Source organism: Hydra viridissima, unplaced genomic scaffold, assembly GCF_058129835.1.
Source record: "Hydra viridissima isolate aposymbiotic clone 2 unplaced genomic scaffold, HvirCarnegie_v1 scaffold_3, whole genome shotgun sequence".
In the NCBI taxonomy this organism is placed as follows: domain Eukaryota; kingdom Metazoa; phylum Cnidaria; class Hydrozoa; order Anthoathecata; family Hydridae; genus Hydra; species Hydra viridissima.
Genome location: NW_028324302.1, coordinates 1,368,482 through 1,392,779, shown reverse-complemented (window position 1 = coordinate 1,392,779; position 24,298 = coordinate 1,368,482). Strand labels below are relative to the sequence as shown.

General features: G+C 28.6%; 1 protein-coding gene, 1 long non-coding RNA gene and 1 pseudogene across 2 annotated transcripts in view; 1 reads left to right on the top strand and 2 right to left on the bottom strand.

Moving 5' to 3' along the window:
* Positions 1–915: 915 nt before the first annotated feature.
* On the bottom strand, positions 916–3,809 carry LOC149890542 (uncharacterized). The gene is made up of 2 exons (XR_016450990.1): positions 3,489–3,809; positions 916–3,369 (listed from the first exon to the last, which is right to left on the bottom strand). It is a non-coding gene; the product is annotated as an uncharacterized LOC149890542 (long non-coding RNA).
* A 170-nt stretch (positions 3,810–3,979) lies between these two features.
* Positions 3,980–24,298, top strand: part of LOC149890540 (uncharacterized) — a 45,740-nt gene continuing 25,421 nt past the window's right edge. The window contains exons 1-6 of the mRNA XM_090081151.1: positions 3,980–4,087; positions 5,155–5,188; positions 6,406–6,861; positions 12,267–12,594; positions 16,755–16,930; positions 21,564–21,689. Coding sequence (XP_089937277.1) covers positions 4,064–4,087; positions 5,155–5,188; positions 6,406–6,861; positions 12,267–12,594; positions 16,755–16,930; positions 21,564–21,689 — 1,144 coding nt within the window. The 5' untranslated portion in view covers positions 3,980–4,063. The remainder of the gene's footprint in view (positions 4,088–5,154; positions 5,189–6,405; positions 6,862–12,266; positions 12,595–16,754; positions 16,931–21,563; positions 21,690–24,298) is intronic.
* Positions 21,989–23,321, bottom strand: LOC149890541 (uncharacterized; annotated as a pseudogene).

Here is a 24,298-nt window from a genome sequence, read left to right as displayed (position 1 = left end):
AGCAGAGTAAACAACATGTAAGTTTATTTAAATTTTCTGCATATCACAAACTTTCAAATCATAAATTATTAGAAAATAGGAAAAATATACCAACATTTTAATGTTTTCTCGTTTTTTTCAGAAAGATAGCAAAAAGAGAAAGACATTGGACTGTAGATTATAAACTTAGTCTAGTTGTGCACCTATTAAAGCAAAAGAAAACATTTTGGAGGATGAGAAAGTGTATATTATTTTTCAATTATTTTTAGTATCAATCGGACAATGAACCAGAAAACGAGGTTTTAATAATGTGAGGTTGTTTTAGTTTGACTCACTGAGTCAAATTTTAAACATAATAGAGTATTTGTCGGTTTTTTGACAGAAAGATTGGAAATCAATTATTAAAATGTGACTTTTTAATAAGTTCCTATATAAATTTGTTGCTGGAATTCTTATTTTGTGTTTGAAGTTTTGATTAATTTATATAAATTGAAAAAAAGATGAGATGATAAAGTTTATTAAATGAAAAACTTTTTATTAATAATCTTTTTTCGTTTTTACAAAAAATAATGCTTATAAAAAATGGAAACCTTTCCAGAATTTGGCACTGTAACTTGTTAAATACATTTTAAAAACTTTTCAATAAGTTTTACAAAAATCTCTGCTGACAAAATAGGGGAGAGGGGAGCACATTGGGACAATTTTTTAAAAACATATTACAGATTTCGTATTGTTTGACAAAAAATTGAGTTTTTTGCTGAAAAAGGTAATTTAGGTATTTGTTCTTCAAAAAAAAACAAAGTCGAGCTAGTTCAAATAAATTATAGTTGTTTTCTTAAAATCGAAGCTACCCATTGTCCAAAACTACCCCAAAGAGGGTGTAGTTTAGGACAATGTTGGGGCAGGTTAGGAAATATAATAAAAAGACAAGGAATGTTTCTTAAAACCTAATTTTTTCGTTTAGCAGTAATTATTAACCATAACAGAATCAACAGAATTATGAGGAGTAACACTTATTCTTATAAAAATCTCAAACCAAGTTTTTTTGTATATACAATTAAACTAAAATGAAAATTCTATTCAATCACATATCACTCTTGTTAATAAAAAAACATTAATAAAAAAAAAAGAGTGTGAATATAAAATGGATGTAGATAAACATGAAAAGTTTCTTTTTGTTCAAATTGAGAGAATTCATAACATTCAACCAAGTTTAAATAAAGAAAAACCAAATTTGAATATTATACCAGAATCTCTTGAAATGCTTCCTGCATTGTTTGGCATAGAAAGTTTAGCGAAGACTTCTGCATTTGGCACCGCCCACTTATTTTGTATATTAGGAAAGTAAAATATATTAAATCCTACTTTTATTCAACAAATTAATAACCCAATGTTTCCATTTATTTCTTCAATTCTGCAAAGCTGGTGTTGCATTGTTAACTGTTGAAGCACATTGGATTAAACACAAATCTCCATGATTTAATGCACCTGTTTTCAATTAATCTGTGTATACAACAGCCTTGTCTTTAAAATTTACACTTATTTTTCAAACAAGAATTACTTTTATTGTGCATGCAGGTAGAGCTAGACACTGTAGCAGTAATTTTTTTGAGGGGTGAATACGCTTGTTGAATATTTTCTGTTTTGTTTAAGCTATAGATCCTGTTTTTGGTGGTGTTTCTGGCGTGTCTGTTAAAATTCTTGATCTTCCTTTTTTTCTGCCTCTTGACCTTTTACTTCTTAGAGGTGCTTTTGGGTATTGTCTAATCATTTCAGGAGATAAAACTGGTGCAGATGGGTGTGACAGCTCATCAGTTGAGTTTTTAAGTGACTCATTATTTGGCACAGTAGCTTGAAAGGATTTTACTATAGAATGATCTCTAACATTTGAAATTTTAAAATCTACAAAGCTTTTTTTATTATTGTCATTGTTACTCGATTGATGAGAGATGTCATTAAGGCTTCGGTTTGTTACCTCTGAATAGTCAAAATCTTCATTTGTAAATGTATTTTTTGAAAAAGGAAAAATACCACATTTTATGAACCCTGCAGTATTATCATTTGGTGCAAATGAGCTATTATATGCAGGGGTTACTACACTGGGTGTTTTAACAACCAGTAATTTTGAGATACAGAAAGTTTTTGTTTAAAAGGACCCAATACTGAAACATCAAGAGGTTGAAGTCTATGTGTACAATGTGGTGGGAATGTGAGTAAAACAATTCCATTTTCTCTGCATAAGCTGATTGCAATAATTGTACTATTGCTTTCGTGGTTATCTAGTGATAAAAAAATCTTGTTTTATTTATTGCATTTTTAATGAAACTTTAAATGTAAAACCACATATATAAAAAGTTCTCCTGTCATCCATCCACTACTGGGGTTGTTAGCAAATCCAACACAACCATTAGGCCCTCCTGTTAGTATACGCTCTTGAAATCCTGCTCTAGGATAAATAAAAAACGGGTGGTATAGTGTTTCAAATTGCATTAATAATAGCACACATAGTTACAGGCTGCCCTCTTTCAGCTGAGAAACTTTGACCAACTTACTTTTGACCACGCTGAGCTATGACATTTGGTGCTTGCACAACAGTCAAGACACTTGTTTCGTCTATATTAAATTTGCGTTCTGGAGAACATTTTGACTTACAGAGTAATCTTTTTAAGTTGATTTGAATTTCGTTTACATTTTGACGGATTGCTTTTCGTTTACAATTTGACTAGTTGCTCTTGATAGACTTGTATTTTCTGGTTTGCGAAGAGAAAGCTTTTTATGTCTTATCATAGATCCTTTTATCCATTTAATGCCAGCAATTTTATTTTGGCGCCATAGTTCAGGACATTTTTTCAAAGCATTACTATATTCATGCTAAAATTCTAGCTTGGTAATAAAATAAACCATAATTTATTTGTGATGATCTCAACATATAATTTTCTAGCATAGCTTCTTCTGCATTAGTAATTACTTGATTAACAGAATATTTGGTTGAAAAGTTATTACTTTTCGATTTTCTATTATTTCTGAGCATTTTTATTCTGTAAGCTAACGTACTTTTAGAGTACCCAAATACACCTGCAGCTTCTCTTAACTTCATTGTTTTATCAAAAACATGTTTAACTGCAGTTTTTAAATTTTCCTCGTTTATAAATCTTTCACATTTCTTTTTCTAATTGCGCACCATTTTTAAACTTACTTAAAATACTCGTATTATAATTTTATTTGAAGATAAGTTTGTAAAGATCCGCCCAACACGTCCTAATGTGCCCCGTGAAAATCGTTCAATGCTGCCTCAACCCTGGTCTCAGGAAACATTCCACAATTTTTTTGTGAAGAATTTATGTTTTATCGTTGAGTTTTTTATTTACGTCGCAGAAAATATCCCTTTCACTAAAAATGCAAAAAATAATTCCATGAGTGGAGTAAATTTCTTTGTAAATCCTTACACTTAAAAATTAAAAAAATCAGAAAAAATATCAAAAACTACAAAAAGTTTGAAGGAAAGCTACCTGACTGCCTTTGAGAAAAAAATCCTATGATGCTAACGTGTGAAAGTATTTTCAGTCGACGAATATATTTAACTTTGTTGAAGAGTTAGTATTTTTTGGATTACTCGCAATGTCCTAAACTACCCCTGTCCTAAACTGCCCCTCTCTCCCGTAATCATTTTGAGAGAAACCATTTTTGTGAAATTAAAATAACAAAAAAATGGTTGCCAACAAAATTGTTATTTAAAGTTACTAAAAATGATCAAATGAGTAAACACAAGAAATAGATACAATCAATAAAGAACCTCTTATTGTAATAAATACTAAGCTGTTTTTTATTTCGACCAAAAATCTACTAAAGCTCCTTTTTTTTTAAATTTCTCTCATGAAACAGTAACATTTAACATAAAAAACTTTGAAAAATCATTTTGAAAAATCTTTCTTTAAAATTTAAATTTTGTATTAAGTTGTAACAAACATCAAATAAATGTTTCAGGTCTTCAGCAAAAAATGTTTATTGAATGAAGAAAAGTATAGTCGAGCCAACTTACAGCAGATGGGTATTAAAGATAAAACTTTTTTATTAATTAAATAAAATGTTTGAGGACTTTTTGATTCTGGTACGAAAGTTTTTATTTAAAACCTTTTTTTTTTTCATTTATAACTTTATAGTTTAGTTTAAAATTTTTAAAGATAAAGTTGAATAAGACAAGTAAATTTTTCTTCTAATTGCAATATGAAAAGCAAATTATTTTCCGTAAGTAAAAATGAATAAGTCAAATAACTAGTTTCAAACGCGAAAATCAACAACCAAGTGTTAAAGGCACGTTTTTTTTGATTTTCGTGTTTGGAACTTCTAACCTTGCTTCGTTTTTATAATCTCGAGTTTAACTCCGATATATCTTCTTATTGCTGCTACGTACTCCCTGATCATGCCAAAAACTGTTATTACATTTTTTTTTTCTGAGAAAAAGGTAGTTTTTCACTCTCGGCGTTACTTTCAGTCATTTCTTGAACATTTGCTGAGGAGCGCTTAATGAAAAGAAAAAAAAAATGTATATCTTTGATCCGGCAATTAAAGAAATTGAAATTATTATAAAAGCAGTTTTAAATAAAATTAAATTTCAAATTAAATAATTTAAACCAAAACCATAAAACTTAACATAAAAATAAGTAGTATTTACTGTTAATCTTGTTTATTAAGTTATTTAAGGTATCTCGCTTAGAACATTGATTTTAAATCGAATCAAAGATAATATTCAATCGAATCAAGCCAGATTGTTTTAGTTTGATTAAGCTTATTCAATACTAGGAGAATTTCTTTCTCCAAAAATTATTCAATTGCAACTTAACAACGAATTTATGAGTCCTAAGTCATAGTCTTATAATTATTTCGCGAACTATTTAATACCTACAGTTATTAAGTTATTCACAATATTATCAAACGTCATTTTTAGTTTAACATCTAATTGTAGGGTTACATTAGAACAGTTTATCAATCACGCAATTAATTTTAGGTATATTTATGCAAGAATTTAGTCGTTAAATTAAGAAAAAAACCCACATGCAGTTGCATGATAACGCCACTGAGTTTATTAGATTAGTCAAATTTAATATTTTTAAATGAATCATAAAGATACTAATAACATGACTAAAAAGTTTGAAATGGTTTTTATTTTCTTATAAGGTTGCTATGGTGCTTATTAACAAAACTTTTCAATGTAAGTGCTTAACTGTATTTTTTTTTTACTATTTTTTATATTTTTGTTACAATAAAGTATTTGCAGCCTACTTAAAAGTCGCGCCCAGGGGATAAAAGAGTCACACTGATGATCGTTAAATAATTAATGAGTTACTCTCTAAAAAAATTTCTTTTTTATGGAATAATGAACATAATTTTTTCTTTAGTAGGTATAATAATGGAGCATCATATAATGCTTTAAAATTACAGTAACATTTTTAAAAATTATGATAAAATGATCGACAATTGTTTTTCAATAATTACCTTAAATTACTTTTTAAAGTTGAGGCACTGTTACTTCCGAAGTACGGTTTGTGCTTTACATTACAATACGATAACCACATTTAAAAAAAAAACTAACAGTTAAATTAACTGATTTATTTGCAAAAAATGTAGCATTTGTATAGGGTTTTTGAAATGCTTTAAGGACTACTGACTCCATTTTGAAATCTTTTTTGTAATTTAAAAGCGAATTTATTTCCCTTTTAATTAATAAAGTGGTAGTTTTAAAAAGTTTAATTTTAAACAAAGAAAATGTGTTAACCAGTAGAAATAAGAAAATTCATATATGATTTCTTAAAAATTGTAATATAATGTAAAAATAAACGGCTGCTACTTCATATTGAACTTTATCCTAATTTTAAAGCGACACCCAATTAGATATGATGATGAGTTTTAGTTTTTTTGGAAAGATATTTTTGAAAAAGTAATATGATTGCCTATTTGTTTTCTCTGAAACATATGAATTAAAATGAATGTCACCTTGCATCACAAAAGAGTTATCAAAAAATAAAGTGCAAAAATTGCTTTCTTGCATTCAAATTTCAAGGCAGCCGCTTTAACTTTTAAGCGTACAAAAATAAATAGACTTATTTATGTTCCTGTTGTATAAAAGTGATACGAAAAAGACAAGGTTTCTGGAAATTCAATTACCCAGATGTTTATAACGTTTCTTTGCCCCTAAAAAGAAACAAAAAATTAATATTTTTCTTTAAAATGTGAAATGTTGTGTAAATGAGAGAAAGAGAGTTTATTCAAATATAGGAGCAATTTAAAGTGGTTTGCAGCATGAGGACACAATTTTTTTTAATAAAGCTCTAAATTAAGCTCTTCAAGTTTTAACTTTCTTTAGATAATTTCAATATTCTTTAATAACTTCAATATTTAAAGTTTCATATAATGGGCTATTCTTTATAGATGCAGTTATTTTGCCTGGAAAGCTTGGCATATTAAAGCCGAACTATATCACAACGTTGAAGGCCCTTCATGCAAATTATTTTGTTTCGTTTAAAGTGACCAATGTATCTTATAGTTCTGAGTACAACATTATTGATTTCATTTCCAAAGATGGAAATAGGGTGTTTGGATTATGGTTTACGTCAAACGCAGACCCTTATATTAATTCAACAAATAATGGTTTAAATTTTTGGATTGGATTTAATTCTGAAGCTGATAAACTGATAAATATATCTCACTTATACGTTGATAATCTCCGTTATAATTGCTCTATTAGTATAAATGAGAAAATTGTTCATTCTATAATTGATAACACTTCCAGAGTATTTGAGGATGTTAAAGTATATGCTTTTAACTCACAGAACAAACCAGTCACTGGTTTTATTACAAGTATAAATATAACCAGCAAAGGAAAAGGTCAGTATTAAAGTTTTAGCTCATAAGTACTTTCTTAAGTCTTTGGTCATTATCATAAGTTCTGTTTTTCTTCTTATTTGAGCTTTTAACTAACTGGGCTCTATTGGGGAAGTTATAAATAACTCAGTTGGTGTGCAAACTCTTTCTGTCCCATATTTGTGTATATATTTTCCGCGACTTCTGGATTAACAATCGATGTTTTATTTATCGTCACTAGTAAAAATGAAGTTCTCTCTAAGATTTTGGAAGAAAAGACTTTTTTATTGTCATATAAACTGTTTGAATTAATACACCTCAAAAATTTTGTACTACAAATCTGGGACTATAGTTTGCACAACACTGGTCAGAGTTACTAAGTTGAATTAAGGAGCAATTTAACAATAGACCATACTCTTTCATTAACTTCAAGCATTTAAGATTTGAGTTTTTAGCACATGGTTATTAACATATTCATCCTAAACAAAGATTTTCAAAATGAAGAATAAAGAATCATATTTTTTATAATTTCGACCTTGTAAATATCAAAAAAAAAACTATGCTTTTGAAAATATTTAAGTTTATTTGGTAAACAATTTATGCAAATTGGACATGCAGTTTTTAAGAGGAAAGCTTAGAGGATTAAAGTTGAGATTTTTGTAAAAATGCCTTTAAATATTTTCCATGTTTTACCTAAATATTTTATACAAAACTTCATTTGTGCAAACTGTTACTTGTAATATATTGTATGATATACTTTTGATGTCAAATGACTGAGATTGGAATATTAATACCTGGATTTAAGGTAGGGAATGAATTAGATCTAACCTGTTTTCAACAAAACCAGACATTAAAACCACCAGATTGATAAGCATTCCACTTATCTTCAGACAATGATGGTACATGAGACTGCACAAAACACTTCAACTTGCATATTGCAAAAGAAAGATAAGTATTTTTAACAAAGTAATAGCATTTATAATCACAATCACCATAATAATTAACATATTTCAGGTTATTTAAAATAAGTTGAAACTATTTGTGATTATTATGCTTCTAATAAATTTTAGATTAGTTGCCGTGAGAAGCATGAACAGTATACAAGCATTGAATTCTGTTATTCATTTCAAAAGTATTCTATTATTCATATCAAAAGTTTTCTTACCAGAACATGCTTTTTAAAGATGAAACTCATTTTTTTAATTTTTTTGTTTTGTTTTTATAACAGCATCATATATGATTATACAAGTTTTATACTTTTAGAAGAATAATTTGAAAGAATGAAACCAAATTGTGAAAATTTTTTTCACAACAAAACTATTTTCTCACATTATATAAAATGTCATCTTTAACAATATGATAATCAACAGTTTTTTTTTTATTTTCATGAGGTGAATCAATTTTCTGTATATTTTTGAATGATGTAGATAAGGTTAATGAAGTGTTGAAAAAAAAAACATAGTTTTTGATCCTGATAAAAGGAGCTTCTACACTTGCAGCGAGAGAAGTTTTTCGGTTTTGGCTAAAAATGAAAGAGAAAATGAGCCAAACAATGTGCATTGAGAACTTTAGCTCTAGTAAGTGAAAAAAAAAATTTTTATACAACTTTTTTTAAACATTAAGTGAAAATCTACTTCAAGGAGTTATTTTGATTTGGCCTTGCGGTTACTTGAACAGAAATTTAAATTAGGTTTTTGTTTTATACATTTTCTACAGAATTTTTTAAAGGGAAATAGGATTTCCAGAAAGCCAAATACAATTATTCCTACAAAATGATAACAAATTTATTTAAAGTCAGTTAACTTGCAAAAAGTAGTATATAGGTTTGTGATTTATAAAAGTGTTGCATAACGTTATAAGTTGCTATAAAATAATGTACAGTATTTTGAAAATTAATCATTTTATTACTTGTTTTGTTAACAAAATAACTATGCCATTTTTATTAAATAATATTTTATAAACATTTGATTTTCTTACTTGTTATAATGTATTCATAAAATAGTGATTAAGTCAGTATTTCAATAATATAATAAAAATGCTTAATTAGCTGAAAATTTTGAGTATTTTAATTGTCAGTTGAACCTCTGGCAATTTTGATAGCCTGAAAAGTTCTTCTAATTCCTTCCGGATACTTTTCCAATAGCCGGTAAACCCATCAGCACTATCCCAATTAATCTTCTTTTCATCTGAAAATATCATATGCAGTTCAGAAATGTAAAATCATTTGACTTTACTTTTCTGAAAAATAAAAATCAACCAGTTTTCTTTACTTAATGTTTAAAAAATTACTTAGATTTTACCGTATCAATTTTTCGAGGCTTGCTCAGTTTAGCTAATTTCAAATGCCTCTTTTTGTGCGTCGGAGTAAAATTTGGATTCTTACTACTTTTGATAGAACAATATTGTGACTAGTGTGTAAAACCTTACTCGCTATTTTCTTATAAACCATTAAGTCCAATGTAAATTTGATCTTCGAAAATTTTATGAAGGAATTTGAAGCTCGATTCACAATACTTCGCTCATCTCTGGCTGTTAGCTTTAAGTTTTTCGCCTTACGTTTGGTCGTGGTATAATTTTTGGATCCTTTGTATATTTTCTTAACACCATATAGGATCTACCGAGATTACGTACAATTTCTCAAATTGCCACTGCTGTCTTTTTTGAGCGTCAATTAATTCTCTCTCCTTTTCATCCAATATGCTTCCATTGGCATTATGAAACAATTAATTGCGATTTTTTCACTTAAATTTTACTGACTAAACAAACACTTCAGTGCGGGTATAGAAAAAAAACGCTAAAAGTGTTGAAAACTCATCTATTTGGATGTGTAGCAAATTCACAATAAAAAAACTTAAAAACAAAAACTCAACCAGCACAAGCAAACAATCATTGTTTTATACATCATTTTATATTTGAACATCGCAAAGTATAAAAAATGAGGTTAAAAAATCAGACTTTAAAGTATGTTCAAGTGTATATGGCCTACCTATTTTCATAAATATTTTGACAACAGTTAACAGATAATGAAGCATTTTAAGCTATGCTAAAACTATTGGCAGTTTAATAAAACCGCGTCCATTTTTTAAACCATGTATAAATTTGGGTAATCACATTTTATCTCAATAAGCAATCTCCAAATATTTTAATGAAAATGTTTAAGGTATACCTTTAATCAATTTTATTCAGATAACAGAGACGAGCTAATCAAACTTATGTGCCGTAAAGGCGAGACGAGCTCATGAAACTTATTTCCCAAAAACAAGAGTTTGCAACTACTTATCCAAAGTCAACTTGAAAAAAAAAAATTCCGTAGAAATTAGACATTTGAATATTCAATACTTTCTAAACACTTTTTTAAAATCTTTTTTCTTTTTGTACCTTTTAGTAAAGTAAATCCAAACATTATACAAAATAACTAAAACTGAGTTCTTCTTTTTTAAAAAAGTATATTACATCTTTTATTTTCTAGTAAATAGTACAAAGAAAAGAAATTATTAACTCACTAAGTTGTGTTTTCTAATATGATTGATGGGGAAACGGTGGTAATACAGTCAGTGTTAATATTTTAATAATATTGCAAAGTATGATGTTTATATCAAACATCAATCGATACTAAATGTTACAAAAAAACTCCCCTCAAAGTAGATATACACTTAATATTTATTAAATGCTGTATCATAAGCTTATTATATTTTGCATAATATGGATTTAAAAATGTTGCTTTGACTTTAAAGATATAAAAATAATATCCGGATTTTTCAAGTTTAAAACTCCTATAGTACCAAATTTCAACATCACAGCATTAATACAATTTCCTTGAGAAGTTAGTGTAAAGGAAAAAAATTTTGGCTCTTTTCCTATCATTTTTTAGTCCAAACCGAATAAACTTAAACTCACTTTAAATTCTAAACAGATAAGAACTTTGGGAAAAAAAGAAGTGTATGGCCTTAAGCTACGCTTTCAAACGTTTGTGCTAAACTTTAGTGATTTTGGTGAGGAAAGGTGCGGAATTCTGTTTTTCTAGGTTTTTTTCTGGGTTAACATAGAATTGCTCAAAAGCATAAATAAAACCTTGAGAATTTTTATAAAAACCAATTGCTGCGTCAATTGCTGAGTTTGCTAAATCCAAGAAAATGTAAGAAATATAAAGAACTAAATTATTTTTTCAAAAATGATTTTCTAATTCGTGGTTCGAGATAAACTTGTTCCTTAAAGTAAAAAAAATGAAATGTAAAATTTTTTCTACTTGATATTAGGTTCGTCGTGGGCCTCAAGGTTGCTGAGGCCTCACAAATTTGAATGATATTTAAAATATTTGTCTTATCAAGTTTTTTTTCTAATGAGACTTGCTATTTTTTATTTTTTCTTTTTTTGTACATCTGTAAACTTTTATTACATAGTAAGAAAAATTCATTTTAATATAAACAAATTTTTAAAAAAACAATTATTTAGCGTCTCCCGATCCCTTTTCCCTCCCCTTCCCCCTCTCTACATCCCAAGATATTTTTGATTTAACAGTAAATTGCTCGGCCCCCACTTATATTTTCAACAAGCCTGAAGTAATCAAATTCTAAATGTGTTAAAATGTTATTTTAAATATTCATCATGCTTTACCTATTATCATTAATAACTGATGACGATTTTTTATTAATTTCATTTTGAAAGAAAGCATCATAAGTATTTGCATTTCTCTCTCAATATGATTCAGCCAACTTAAATGTGCTAAAAACATACCTGCGTAATTTACATTACTTTTAAGGGTAAAGTTGTTACCTATCAAATGTGTGAGATATATCAATAAACTTTTAGAAATAGTTTTGAAATAAAGATTAACTCGAAGCTATTGTGACTAATGAGAAGCTGTATAAAAAAGAGTGCCTATAAATATATTGAACTATTTCATTATCAGTTTTAATAGTTTGTCTAGTATATAAATAAAACCCTTTTTTTATGTCATTTTAATTTTTTAAATAATCAGATTACAAATAAATTAAAGCCAAAAAAACAGCGTGATTAGTTTAATAATCTGTATGTAAACTCATCCCTCCATAAACGGATATAAGTTTAGTTTATTTAATATGTATATTAATCCAATATCTATTCTTATGCTATTACTGCCCCATAAGTTTTTATTTTTACAGCAATTAGATAAGTACCCAGCAGGCACACGATGTTATTTCAACGTCGATAGATGGTAGATTTTAGGGTTTAAAAGTTGTTTCAACGGTATTTCATTGTGGAGTGCTAGCTGGGTAGGTTAGTAATATGGGAGAAATACAAACTTGAGCTGTAAAAATAATGTGAAATTTGATAAAAAGAAATTCTAATGCAATATTATTAGCATATATTGCATTAGTATTTCACATAATAAGTAATATTACCTATTAAGAATCTTATCATCCTCACTAACATTTTTTTTTCAAATACAGATCTTGGCGTTTTAATTCGAGACATTTACTTAAACATTGACAATTCAAACGAAATATATACATATTCTAAATTGGTAAATAGTCTCAAGTATCCTCAATATCCGGATGGCTATCACTTTATTAATGAGTTTGATGCACCTAAAAATTTTGATGAGAATTATTGTCAAAGAGTAAGAGGATGGTTTCAAGTAGTATGCGATGGGAGTTATACTTTCTACATTTCTTGTGATAACTTTTGTGATTTGTATTTAAGTGGAGGCATTGAGCCTGGCAACAAAACTAATATTATTAGTCAGAAATCCTGGGTCGAATATTTGCATTGGGACAGGTGAGATATATCATATAAAAAAATTACTTATTTTAACAGATTTAAACCTAGTAGTCCTTATCATTTTTACCAATCTTTTCTAAGGTACAAAATACTTATGGCGAGGCACTAAATGCTATAAATAAAAAATGCTATTTTTACTAATTACCTAAAATCAAAATTGATCCTTGGGTGTGTCATATCAAATATATAATATGCAGAGTTAATTAATAGATATAGGTTACATGAAATATCAGGAAACTACTAAATTAAGTTACTTTTGCTAAAGAATTTATACATACAATATTATATTATACAATTGTACATATGCTTACAATTATGTTAACAAAATCGTGGATATAAAAATGTTTTGAATAATTTATAAAAGATGGCATATTTAGCGTTAAATCGAATTGGATTATGTATTAACTCTATTTTTTTTGTAATTATTTCTATGTCTCATATTACTGAAGTGTAGCAACATATTTTATTCAACATTTTTGCCAACAAGGCATAAATGAATACTGCTGATCAACATCAATTCCGGTCAAAAATCGTCAAATGCCGTTTTTTTTTGTGCAAATAGCTGCAGCAAAGTTTGAAGGGTTTTTTTTGCATCAAAATGGGACGGGGGACGGAAAGCGATTTGTTACGACCACCCTAACCGCAGAAAGTAAAAACCGAGCATGCATCAACTTTAAAGGCAAAACAAAATGCTGTTGACAATAAACTAGTTCTGTGCAACTGTTTAAAAGAAGCTTGGAGTCATACCAAAAACAATTGACCCAAATGAACAAAGCTTTGAAGCTCAACCATCCCCAAAATGTAAAATGATATGAAAATATGATTGTTCAGCACAACAACGTTTGGCTATATGTAGTTGTTGTCAGACATTTTCGAGGTACTGCTGTGTGTTGGCTATATGTAATAATAAAAGACATTTTCAAGGTACTGCTGTGTGTTGTCATATCCCACCAGTCTTAATCAGTATATAGTGCTCTTTCCAACTACCACTTGCTCTAATCATTAACTCATGGCCTGAACGAGCAGCAATATTAATTTCGAAAAAAAGCCAAGTACTGGATCAACTTTTTAAAAATAAAAAGCTTCTATGTTCAATATTAACTTTCTTTAAAGCTAACTTTTGGAAATAACTCTGTTTTTAAAAGAGGGAAAAGTTTTTCCCTCAGCAATTCTTTTGCTTTTTTATATTTTATCCTTTGTTTTGGGAATCAGTGTACTTTAACTTTCGCAAGTTAATGTTTTTTGTTTATAAATAGTTCATCTCAAATGGAGAGGTTGTTGCAAATAGCATCTTACTTAAACTTTATATTAGAATTAGTTTATCTCGCAAAATGGTATAATTGTGTAAAGCTCGAAGCGATTTTCCAAGAAATATTCTTTTCTCAGGCAGACCTAAAATAAGAGATGATCAATATCAAAATACTCTGTTTAAATTGACCGTGGAGTTTTTTTATGATGAAAAAGTTGTGAGAACCAATTACTTATTATTAGATACAAACTTGATGTGAACTTATTTGGATATTAAATGTTTCTTTAACAACAATAATCCAGCGTATCATCAAAAATTGAATTAAATGTAGAGTTGTTATCAACAATTTAATTGTGTAAAAGTTTGGAGTTAAGTCATCTTTAGCGGCGAATGCATCTTTTTGTGGGAATAGTTAATACATTGAGAACAGAATTTAATCGTACAAAGTAATTTTTGCATTTTATTTTGCTAAAATTTGCTTTTTATTTGATCAATAATGAAAATAACTGAACCAACTTTTTTTTTAGTTTACTATATCTTTTTCTTATTTATAATTAATAAGTAAAAATAAAAGAAAATAAATTTGTTATACAATTTCTGATTTTTTACTTAAACAGGTGTTAATTTACGTGCAAAATTTATTGTAAAAAACTGTTTTATTAATTTTTTTGAATGATTAAAATTTTTTTAATTTATAAAATATCAATTTTATTATTAAATTTATATTTCAAGAATACTATTTTCAGCAATTAATACTATTTTTGATAAAAAAGTCATTAAAAACTCTGTTCATCGAACATTATGGCACCCAAAGTTATAAACTTAAATACCAATCAATGAAAACTGGTTATAGATTTGGTTAATCAAAAAAATACTAATAGAAAAGTTGAAGAACTTACAAATATTCCATTTTCAACAGTAGGAGCCATTGTAAATGATTACAAACAATATTAAACGTTTGAAATACTTACTAGACGAGGACGAAAGAAAAATTTTAAGAATGTTTAAAAAAAATTGGTTTGAAAGAGCAAAAAATATAGTGAATCATCTGAAAAACTTAACAGGAAACACAACTTCACTAACTTCAGTTAGAAATTCCATTCGTAAAGCAGGGTTAAGTGGTTGTATAGCTTGGAAAAAACCGTTTTTTACAAAAAATCATATGAAGAGAAGAATGAGTTTCGCAAAAAAGTATTATTTAATGCCACCATCACTTTGGAAAAAAGTTCTTTGGTCTGATGAATCCAAGTTTAATTGAAAAAAATCTGATGGTGCTCAGAGAGTTTGGCGAAAGAGTGGTGAAGCATTTGATTTGAGTTGCACGACAGGAACATTTAAACATGGTGGTGGAAGTGTAGTTTTATGAGGTTGAATGGTGTCGGTAAACTAGAATTTATTGATAAAACTATGAATGCTGATTTCTATAACAATATATTGAAACGAAATTTAAAATCTTTTTCTAACAAACTAAGATTGAAATTAGTTTTTTTATTTCATTAAGACAATGATCCAAAATATACTGCTAAAATAAATAAAATCTTTTTGGATGAAATTAGCATAAACGTATTAGGATGGCCTTCACAGAGCCCAGAATTGAATCCAATAGAGATTTTATAGAATCCAATAGAGCCCAGATTTGAATCCAAGGGAATATATTAGATTAAAAAAACAGGTAATAGAGCATTTACAAAATAAGGAAGACTTGAAGAAAGCTGTTGTTTAATCATGGTATATCATCTTCAATAATCAAATAAAATGTCAAGTGGAATCACTGCAAAAAACGCTTGTTAGATGTAAGCAAAATGTTCGATGTAGTTAAAGCAACTAAATGTAAAGTATATTGAGAAAATATAAAAGCTTGAAACTGTTTCTAAGCTATTTTGATAAACTGGTTTTTTACTTAGCTTTAACCTTTAACTTTTTTCTATTTGTTTTATGTGCAGTGTTTTAAACACCTTTTTGTTTCAAAATCTTAACTAGGTATTAAAAACCATAAAGACAAATTTAAAAATTTTATTTAGGTTTTTACCAAATGAATAATTGGAGAAAAAAAAGTTCTTTATAAGTAGTGTGTGATATATTATTTTATTCAAAGATATTAATTTTATTGAAAAATTATTTTGCACAGTTATATTCTGTTCTCACTGTCTGCTTACAGCTTTTCTCTTGTTTCCAAACTTATAGGTTTTGTAAGGATACTGAACAACTGGTTTCATACCATGTAAGCTTTAAAATTAAGTAAAGCTTGTATTTTTAACTCTCAATGATTATATATTAGTTTCTAAATTGCTATTTTAAATTTCAGATCTAAATCATAACTTTAAATTCTACTTTTATTAGCTTATTTGTTTGTTAGTAAATAAATATAGAATCTCTTCAAATAGTTCTTATTATTTGAAGCAACAATCTTACAAGATTATTTTTAATTCTCCAGTTGCTCTTGGCAATTCAATTAACATTTATATTTTCATCTTAATGAAAATGCTCATGTTCAACTTTAAAACAGTACTTGAGTACCATATACCAATGTTTATTCCATTTCTGATAGAACACAATCAAAATTGGAGTTATCGAATAAACGTGCTAGTTAAAATTCTTCTTGTATTTACATAAGTTATTGCCATGCTGTGATAATGGAGAGTTAGAAGAGTTAATGGTAAATGATTATAACAAGTAACTAATAACTTCAAATCATAACGAATAATTATAATAAATCTTAAAGGAAAAACCTTTCAATAAAACTCACGTTATTGAAGGTTTCCATATTATTCTCTTTACACATGCACGAAGTTAGATTTACTTTTGATGAGACTGTAGTTCATTTTAAAACTATTTTTACAGATTTTGTGAAACTATAAAAGTAATGGCACGAACTTGGATGAGAAATATTTTTGGTATTTTATTTTAGACAGGAACAAAAATCTGCAAAAATCTTTTTAAAAGCAAACAACAAGTACTATATTGAGGCGCTCATGTGTGAAGGTTATATTCTCGATTCGTTATCAGTTGCTTTCAAACAAACAGATGAAAGTTCTAGTTTTTTAAAACCTATATCAGCTGAATGGTTTAGTCAAATGAGAATTGGTAAGTTAGTTTTATCTTATAAATGTATCTTTCCTTTCTTTTGGGTATCAATTTGCAAAATTACTTTTTACTTTAACATAATTAGTCAGCCATGGTTCTGAAGCTTGATCACATAAAAAATATGAAATGATCAAGTAGGATTGTTAATTTCAGATATACTATACCATTTGCTTTGTGTATGATACATTGTTGTAGCTGATAAGTTTATAGTATGTAATTTAAAAAGCAGCTCTTATGAATACATAAAAAAATTGTTTCTTTTTAGGTAGAGCACTTTCTTAGTCGTTTGATATTTATGTTTAATAACTAAATAAGAAACTTTGGAAAGTTTTATTGATATTTTGATTAACTACAAAGAATCATGTGATATAAATTTAGCAATTTATGATTGCTACAATGTTTATTGAAAGAAAAATAAAATACTTTAATTGAATCTAAACAAAACTGAAGAAAAGTATTGAAAATAAGTATTGTGAATAATGTTTTGAATAATCTAAATAAGCAAGTAAGTAGGGGACAAATTGATAGCTCCGGATACTTAACAATACAAGAGATATTCCCCATATGCAAATGGAAAATAAAGTGAAAAATCTATTTTAATGAAATTATAGGCACTTACTTATTGAATTAAAAACAAATAAACAATGAAAGGGTACTTAACAAAAGCACAAAACTCAAAATAAATTACATAAGAAAATCATCAACTTTCAAAAATTGGGACTCAATCAGCCCCGGACTCAATCTTTTTACATGATTTCAGTTCCTTTTTTCAGCAATTGGCAGATATTTTATTCATAATTTAAACTACATAATGCCACAAACACACCCCAGTTATTATAATCTTTGTTACGAATAGTTTTAACACAATTTTTGTGCCTAATCCCTCAGGGTTGTGGGAATGTTTTCAGCTTCAGGTTTGCGGGGTTATAAGTCATGAATATGCGAAACATTAAGTTTAGTCTTAGTCAATTGTAACATAATCTGTCTCCAAAATTGTATGAATTAGTTTTTGATAGTTTTTGACCTTATTTCTTTCCTTTCAAAAAATCTCCATTCAGTTCTCTGCTATACAGGGTTGACATATTATTTGAGGATGCATTAATTTTCAAAACACCTTAATTTAGAATTTTAAATTAGACATTTACTAATTGAAAACAAATTGGAAAACAGTAAGCTTGAAATTTATGGTGTTTACAAGTTAATGCCACTGTCTGAGTTAACTAAATAAAAAAAGAAAAATGAAAAAACACAATATTCAAGTTGAATGCAGCTCCAAGCACACACAGAAATCCTTCACTTTCAAAATCATACTTTATCACTTCATAAATTTCTTTATCTGAAAAATTGTAAAAATTCATATTGTGAAAAGTTGTCCGGAAGTACCATTCAAAAATGTGTCCGACCTCATTCACAAATAACTGTTTAACTAAAATTGTTTAAAAGGTAACAAAAAAAAAATTTTTTTAAATACGTATTATAAATCAAATTTGATCACAAATTGACAAAAAATTAAAGGTACAAATCAAAATTTGATACCGCAAAAAGTAAACCAAATATGATGTTTGGCACTCCCAAACAATTATTTTGGTGCATTGAGACAGATGTTTTGTATATGCCACAGCTTTATTAAACAAATGTTATTCTGGTACTTAAGATTAAGTAGTTTCTTTAGTTTCAGCTACACGCTAAGTGTCCGGGGTTTCCCGCCTTCCAAAGCTACCCCCTCTCCCCTAATAAAAAAAAAAGCAACTATGCAAAACTGTAACAGTATTTTTAAATGGTTAAGTTTACAGTGTATGAACATAAGTGCATTTTGCGCTCAATCTGGGTAGCCTTAACAAGTATTTTTGTTAGCAGCAGGTGAAACTGGATTTGTTTTTTTTTCAACAATGTATAACTTGATGTATTCATAAATTAAAACCACTCCTTGTCCTACAGTATCTTTTAAAATCTATGTTGCAACAGCCAATTTGATAGAGTTGTAGACCTTCTGGATAAAGAAAAATTTCAGAGTATCTATAACTGCATAACAATTTTCGTTTTTGATTAAGTAACTGCATAATCAAAAGTAATCTTCTTTAGTGAGTATTCAACTCTCTGAGTCAGGAGGGTATAGCTCAGCTGTAGTATGTGTCCTCTTCAAAACCATCATCAAGTAATGCCAGGGCATACTGTAGTGTATTTTGCAAAGATTTCATTCAAAAAACGTCTTGAATGAAATTTACGCTAAGTGCGCTTTCACAATTCACTATTTATTTTTTATTTTTAGTCTCCTTGAGCTGTTCTCTCAACATCCAAACCTTTAGTGAATATACAAGCTTTAGCTCTATGAAATCACACTATCTAGCTCTAAAAAGTCACACTGATGCTTATAATGAAATAGTTTAAATGATATTGAATTTAAATGATGTTGATACAATTGCTCTCTGAAAATATAGAAATATCCCTGGAAACTAATGAAACGAAATGGGAAATGAATTTCTTTTATGATTATGCCCAAATTTCCTTTTTTTGTTAAACTTTGCTAAATTTCGCTAAATTTGTCTTTCTAACTATTTGATAGTTACTTCAAAATATACTAAACTTTTAATGCTTGAACTCTTTAAAGCAATAAAAAAAAAAAAAAGGTAAAAAAACTGACTATAAAAAAAAATCAAACGTGTTGAAGACAACTATTGGCACTTATAATGTCAAAACAGTCTCTCAAAGTTCTCAGTTATGTTCCAAGATCTAGCTTGCTCATAAACTGCTAAAGCTAAACTTCTGTAAATTCAATTGAATGTTTAAATAAAATGAAGCTTATTGACTGCTGCCTCAAAGATAAAAAATTAGTCAACTATTTCTTTAATGGTAATTAAAAGTCAATAAATTTTTAAGGGAAACCCAGGTTTGAGTTCACATTAAAGTGAATGTAAAAACAAACTCTAAACAAGTTTTTGATGTTTATCTTTTCTCTGAAACATGATGATAGTTAAACTTTTATCTTTTTACGCTCATAACCAAGATGCGTGAGTGCTAGAACAAAAAGAAATGCTGGATTTCAAATACTGAATTTAACCATATAGTATACACGTTGTTACTTTTTATGTTTAACTTTTTTTCCATTTTGTTTGATTACCAAAAGAAGCACTTTTTTAAAGATAGAGTTGCAAAGCTGATCACAAATCGTCAAGTTTTTTTATCAAAATATTTGCATTTATTTCGCTTTTAGACAAAGTTTGAAAAATAATATTTTTTTCTCTGGCAATGTTTTCTTTGCTTTGAGGTATCTTGTTTTAAAAGGTTTGTTTTTTACAAATGCATCTCTTTCCTGCTTTATATGCTTTATCAATATTTTCTATATTACTACGACATTCGATTTAGTTTTAAACTATGAGAAACTCTTTTTCTTCATGTACGAGGATAACTCCATGAATCTGACGCGAGTTACGTTAAACAGTATTTCTAAATTTTTCCCCGTTCTTTTTGATTAATATAGAGATAATTTTTTATATTTTCGTTAATTTATCATACGCGCTTGACATTATCAACAATGAGTTACTTAACTTCTCTTGACCATAAATCAAAAACATTAAGGGATTAACATCACAAATCGTTTGCTTTGTTTTCTCTTTGTAGTAACAGGATAGTGCCATTCTTCCTCTTTGTGAGGACAGTTTTGTTGAGCTAAGACCTTGTGGCATTTAGCTAATCAGCCAAAAGACATATTTTCTCCTTGTTCTTGTTTTTGAGGTATTTACAGAACAAGATTATTACAAAGCTCTGAATATTTTTATCATCAAGCATATTGTATAAACAAATGATATTAACTCAAATTATTTACAAATTCCACATCAATTTTTAAATAGCTATTCATCTTAAACGATAAATAAATGTTGGTACCATATGATAAACAATATTTATCAATTATTTCAGTTATTATATTTTAAAATGAGAGTACTATCTTAAGATTACATATAAGATGATAACTTGTTACTCAGAATACTTTTTTTATTATTTTTATGGTTTGTATAAAAAGTGTAATGCAAAATTTTTAGGTAATTTCTGTTTTCTAGAAAGAAAAATATTGAAGATTTAGAAAATAGTTTCAACATTATAACTTTTTAAGTTCAAATTTGAGTTAAAAATTTTGTGAGTTTTACAATTGTTTTTGTTTAAGTCATAATTTTAATAATGTTGTATTATTCACAACTTTTAATAAAAATACTGAAGTTATAATTTTTGTAAGATTTAGAGATGTCTGGCTATAGGTAGGTACTACTGGTTAAAGATAATATTGTAAATTCATTACTTTTACCATGGGATATGCGACAAAACTGTCACAAAGCTAAAAAAAGAGTCTGGTAGCACGCAGTTTAAATCTTAAATCACCATCTGTTTGTGTAAATTCAGAGCCAGTAGCTAGGACTAGTCAATAATATCTAAACTCAGAAGTCTGTTTGGGACTTCCTATAATATTTAGATTTCAGAGAAACTTATTTTACATGTGTAAACAAACTTGATGGGGTCCCTAATAAGAAACTTTCAAAACTATATACCAATTTCATAATAAGTTCTTTTACAAATGTTGTTTATAAGAATTGTATAGAAAATTGCTTTTCTTTATTTCTAATAAATGCTTTTCGATATTTAGATGAATACCCATATGATAGCCTCGATATTATGGAAAATGAAATGTGTATATCTGAAAATGGTACTTATAGAATTTGCACATGTACAAATGGCTACGCATATGCAAATCAAGGTTTATCCTGCATAGGTATAATTTTTCTTGAAGCGTTATATTTTCATTCATAAGCATCATGTTGCACAAACTATACACTCATGAGTCAGGAGAAGTTATTTTATCAAAATATTACTTTTAAAAATGCTTTAAAAATAGAATTAATTTTGTAATAAAAAAACCTATTTACTTAAATCTTTGCTCTCGGAATGTTTTATTGACAAGCTGTGTAAATATACCTATGGCTGAATTATTTTTTAAGAATTTAATGTACTGTTTTTAAATACTTTAACAAGCAACCAAATCATAGACTTTAAATAAATCATTATAGACTTTACAAAAAATTAAACAATCTCACTTGGAATCAATACTGCACGATGTTGGGCTTAATAAGACTTATTTTAAATTTGGTATGACCCAAAGAGACTTATCAAAATTATATTTTAGGCTGCCACGTTTTATCCATGTTGTTGGTGTAGGCAATTTTGTCTTTATATCCTCCATGGGGACGCTGGCTACGTCCTCGATGTCAGAAAACATAAACGTATTTCTTAACTTACTTGCTCTCATGAATTTTACAGTTGCCATGGAGTGATTAACCTCTTCGACTATTCCAACATAATGATAAACAGTTTTTTTGGTGTTAAACTTAACCAACACAAAGTTATTGACAAGGAAATTTCTATCCAAAACAATCACATCATCTACATCAAAATCTTCTACCGATGAATCGATTTCAACAAGGGCTTTGTCAGAAACGGAAACATTTACTATTTCATCATCACTGCTAATCTTCCTGCTTTTCTCGTTTTTAGAGCATTTTTGATTTTGGTTGAGCTCTTAGATCTTATTTTTTCTTTATCTTTCTTTTTCTTCCATTTCTATAAGTCTTTTCTCGGGTGTGTCTGTCAATATTCTAGTTTTTCCTTTCTTCCGTTTCATGTCATAGAATTTCCTGGGGCTGGCTTTTGGGTATGGCCTTACTAAATCAGGTGTTACATTGATAGCGCCCCTAGTCTGGCTTTTAGATAGAGATTCCATTTGAGATGACCCAGTGACTTCTATATTTGAACTTGTACGATCCTCTAGACTCAGATTTTCTTTTGCTGAAGGCTGTTCCATGTTAGGTTAGTCTGAAATCAATTTTCCTGTATCAACATTATTCTCTTCCGGCAAGCAGCGATCAGTTATAGAAGAACAAACAAAATCTTCATAAAAAAAAATGTTCGAATTGAATGGCCAAATGCCAGGTTTTTTAAATACCTTTTGAATATTTTGCAACTTGAATGCAAGTGGGATGGTTTTTGTTGCTAATTTTGGGATTTCATAAATTGTTAAAGTTTTTCCAGAATTGCTTACCATCCAATCTGTTACAACAGTGTTATAATAAGTTTTAAGTGGTCCATAGACAGTCAGATCTAAGGGTTGCAGTTTATGGCTGCAGTGCGGTGGGAATGTCATTAAAACAATGCCTGATTCTTTACAAATATCGAGAACTGGTACTGAAATATGGCTCTCGTGATTGTCCAGGAGCAATAGAACTGGCGAGGAAGGGGTAGGTTTTGCGTGTTTTGCACAATAGTGTATATATTTTAAAAAACATGGTGCTGTCATCCACCCTGAAGGATGTGCCGCTCCATCTGAAGCAACAGGTGCATCATTTAGCATATATGTTTTGAAATTAACCCGTGGGAATATTAAAAAGGGTGGTATTGAGTTACCCAATGTATTAATACCACAGCAAACCGTTACAATTGTCTCTCTTTCAGCTGACGTTACTTGCCCAACTTGCTTGGTGCCTCTGAGAGCAATCACTTTCTGGGTTCGTTGTACTGTTGATAATCCAGTTTTTTCTATATTGTAAATAGACTCAGAGCCGAAGCGATCTCGTTCATATACAGTTTTAAGATTTTCAAAAAAATCCCCGACATTTTTCTTATTGTAACTTGTGGCACGTGAGAGACTGGTAGCTTCTGGTGTCCTTATTGAAAGCTGAGGTTGTCTTTTAAAAAATCCCCTAAGCCATTCTTTGGATGCAAGTTTCTTCTCTATCCAGTTGTCTGGTATTTTTTATAAATGGCAGTGGCGTATTCGTAAACCAATTCGCGTGCCTTCAGTTTTGACATTCCATGGTTTAATTTAAACAATGTTACAAGATATTCTGAAATTTTTTCTTCTTCATCTTTCGTGATTATTTGGGATGATACAAATTTAGAATAAATATCTTTTACAACGCCACCCTGCTTTATGTATCTTTGAAGGTTAGACCTGGGTATATCATATTTAATCGCAGTTGTTTTAATTTTTCCTCCTTAAGAAACCTCTTCCAATGCGCGCAAAATAACATCTTTAGGGATTTCACGTCGTTTATTTTTCTTTTAAAACGGCATTGTCCTGAAAAGATATGATTAACCATTCAATCCAATTGGCATAGCAAAAAAGCACAAATTTATGACACCTAAAAAACACAAAACACGCTAAAAAAAGAGGGAGCATTGGGCATACCCAAACCTCCCTCCTGCCCAACGCTCCCCACAACCTCACTTTTTAAATAAATTTGAATAAGTTTATTTTTATCAAATGTTCAAAAGAAGAGGTTAACACAGATACTTACACTTTCTTGCAGATTTCTTTGTTATCTTTCT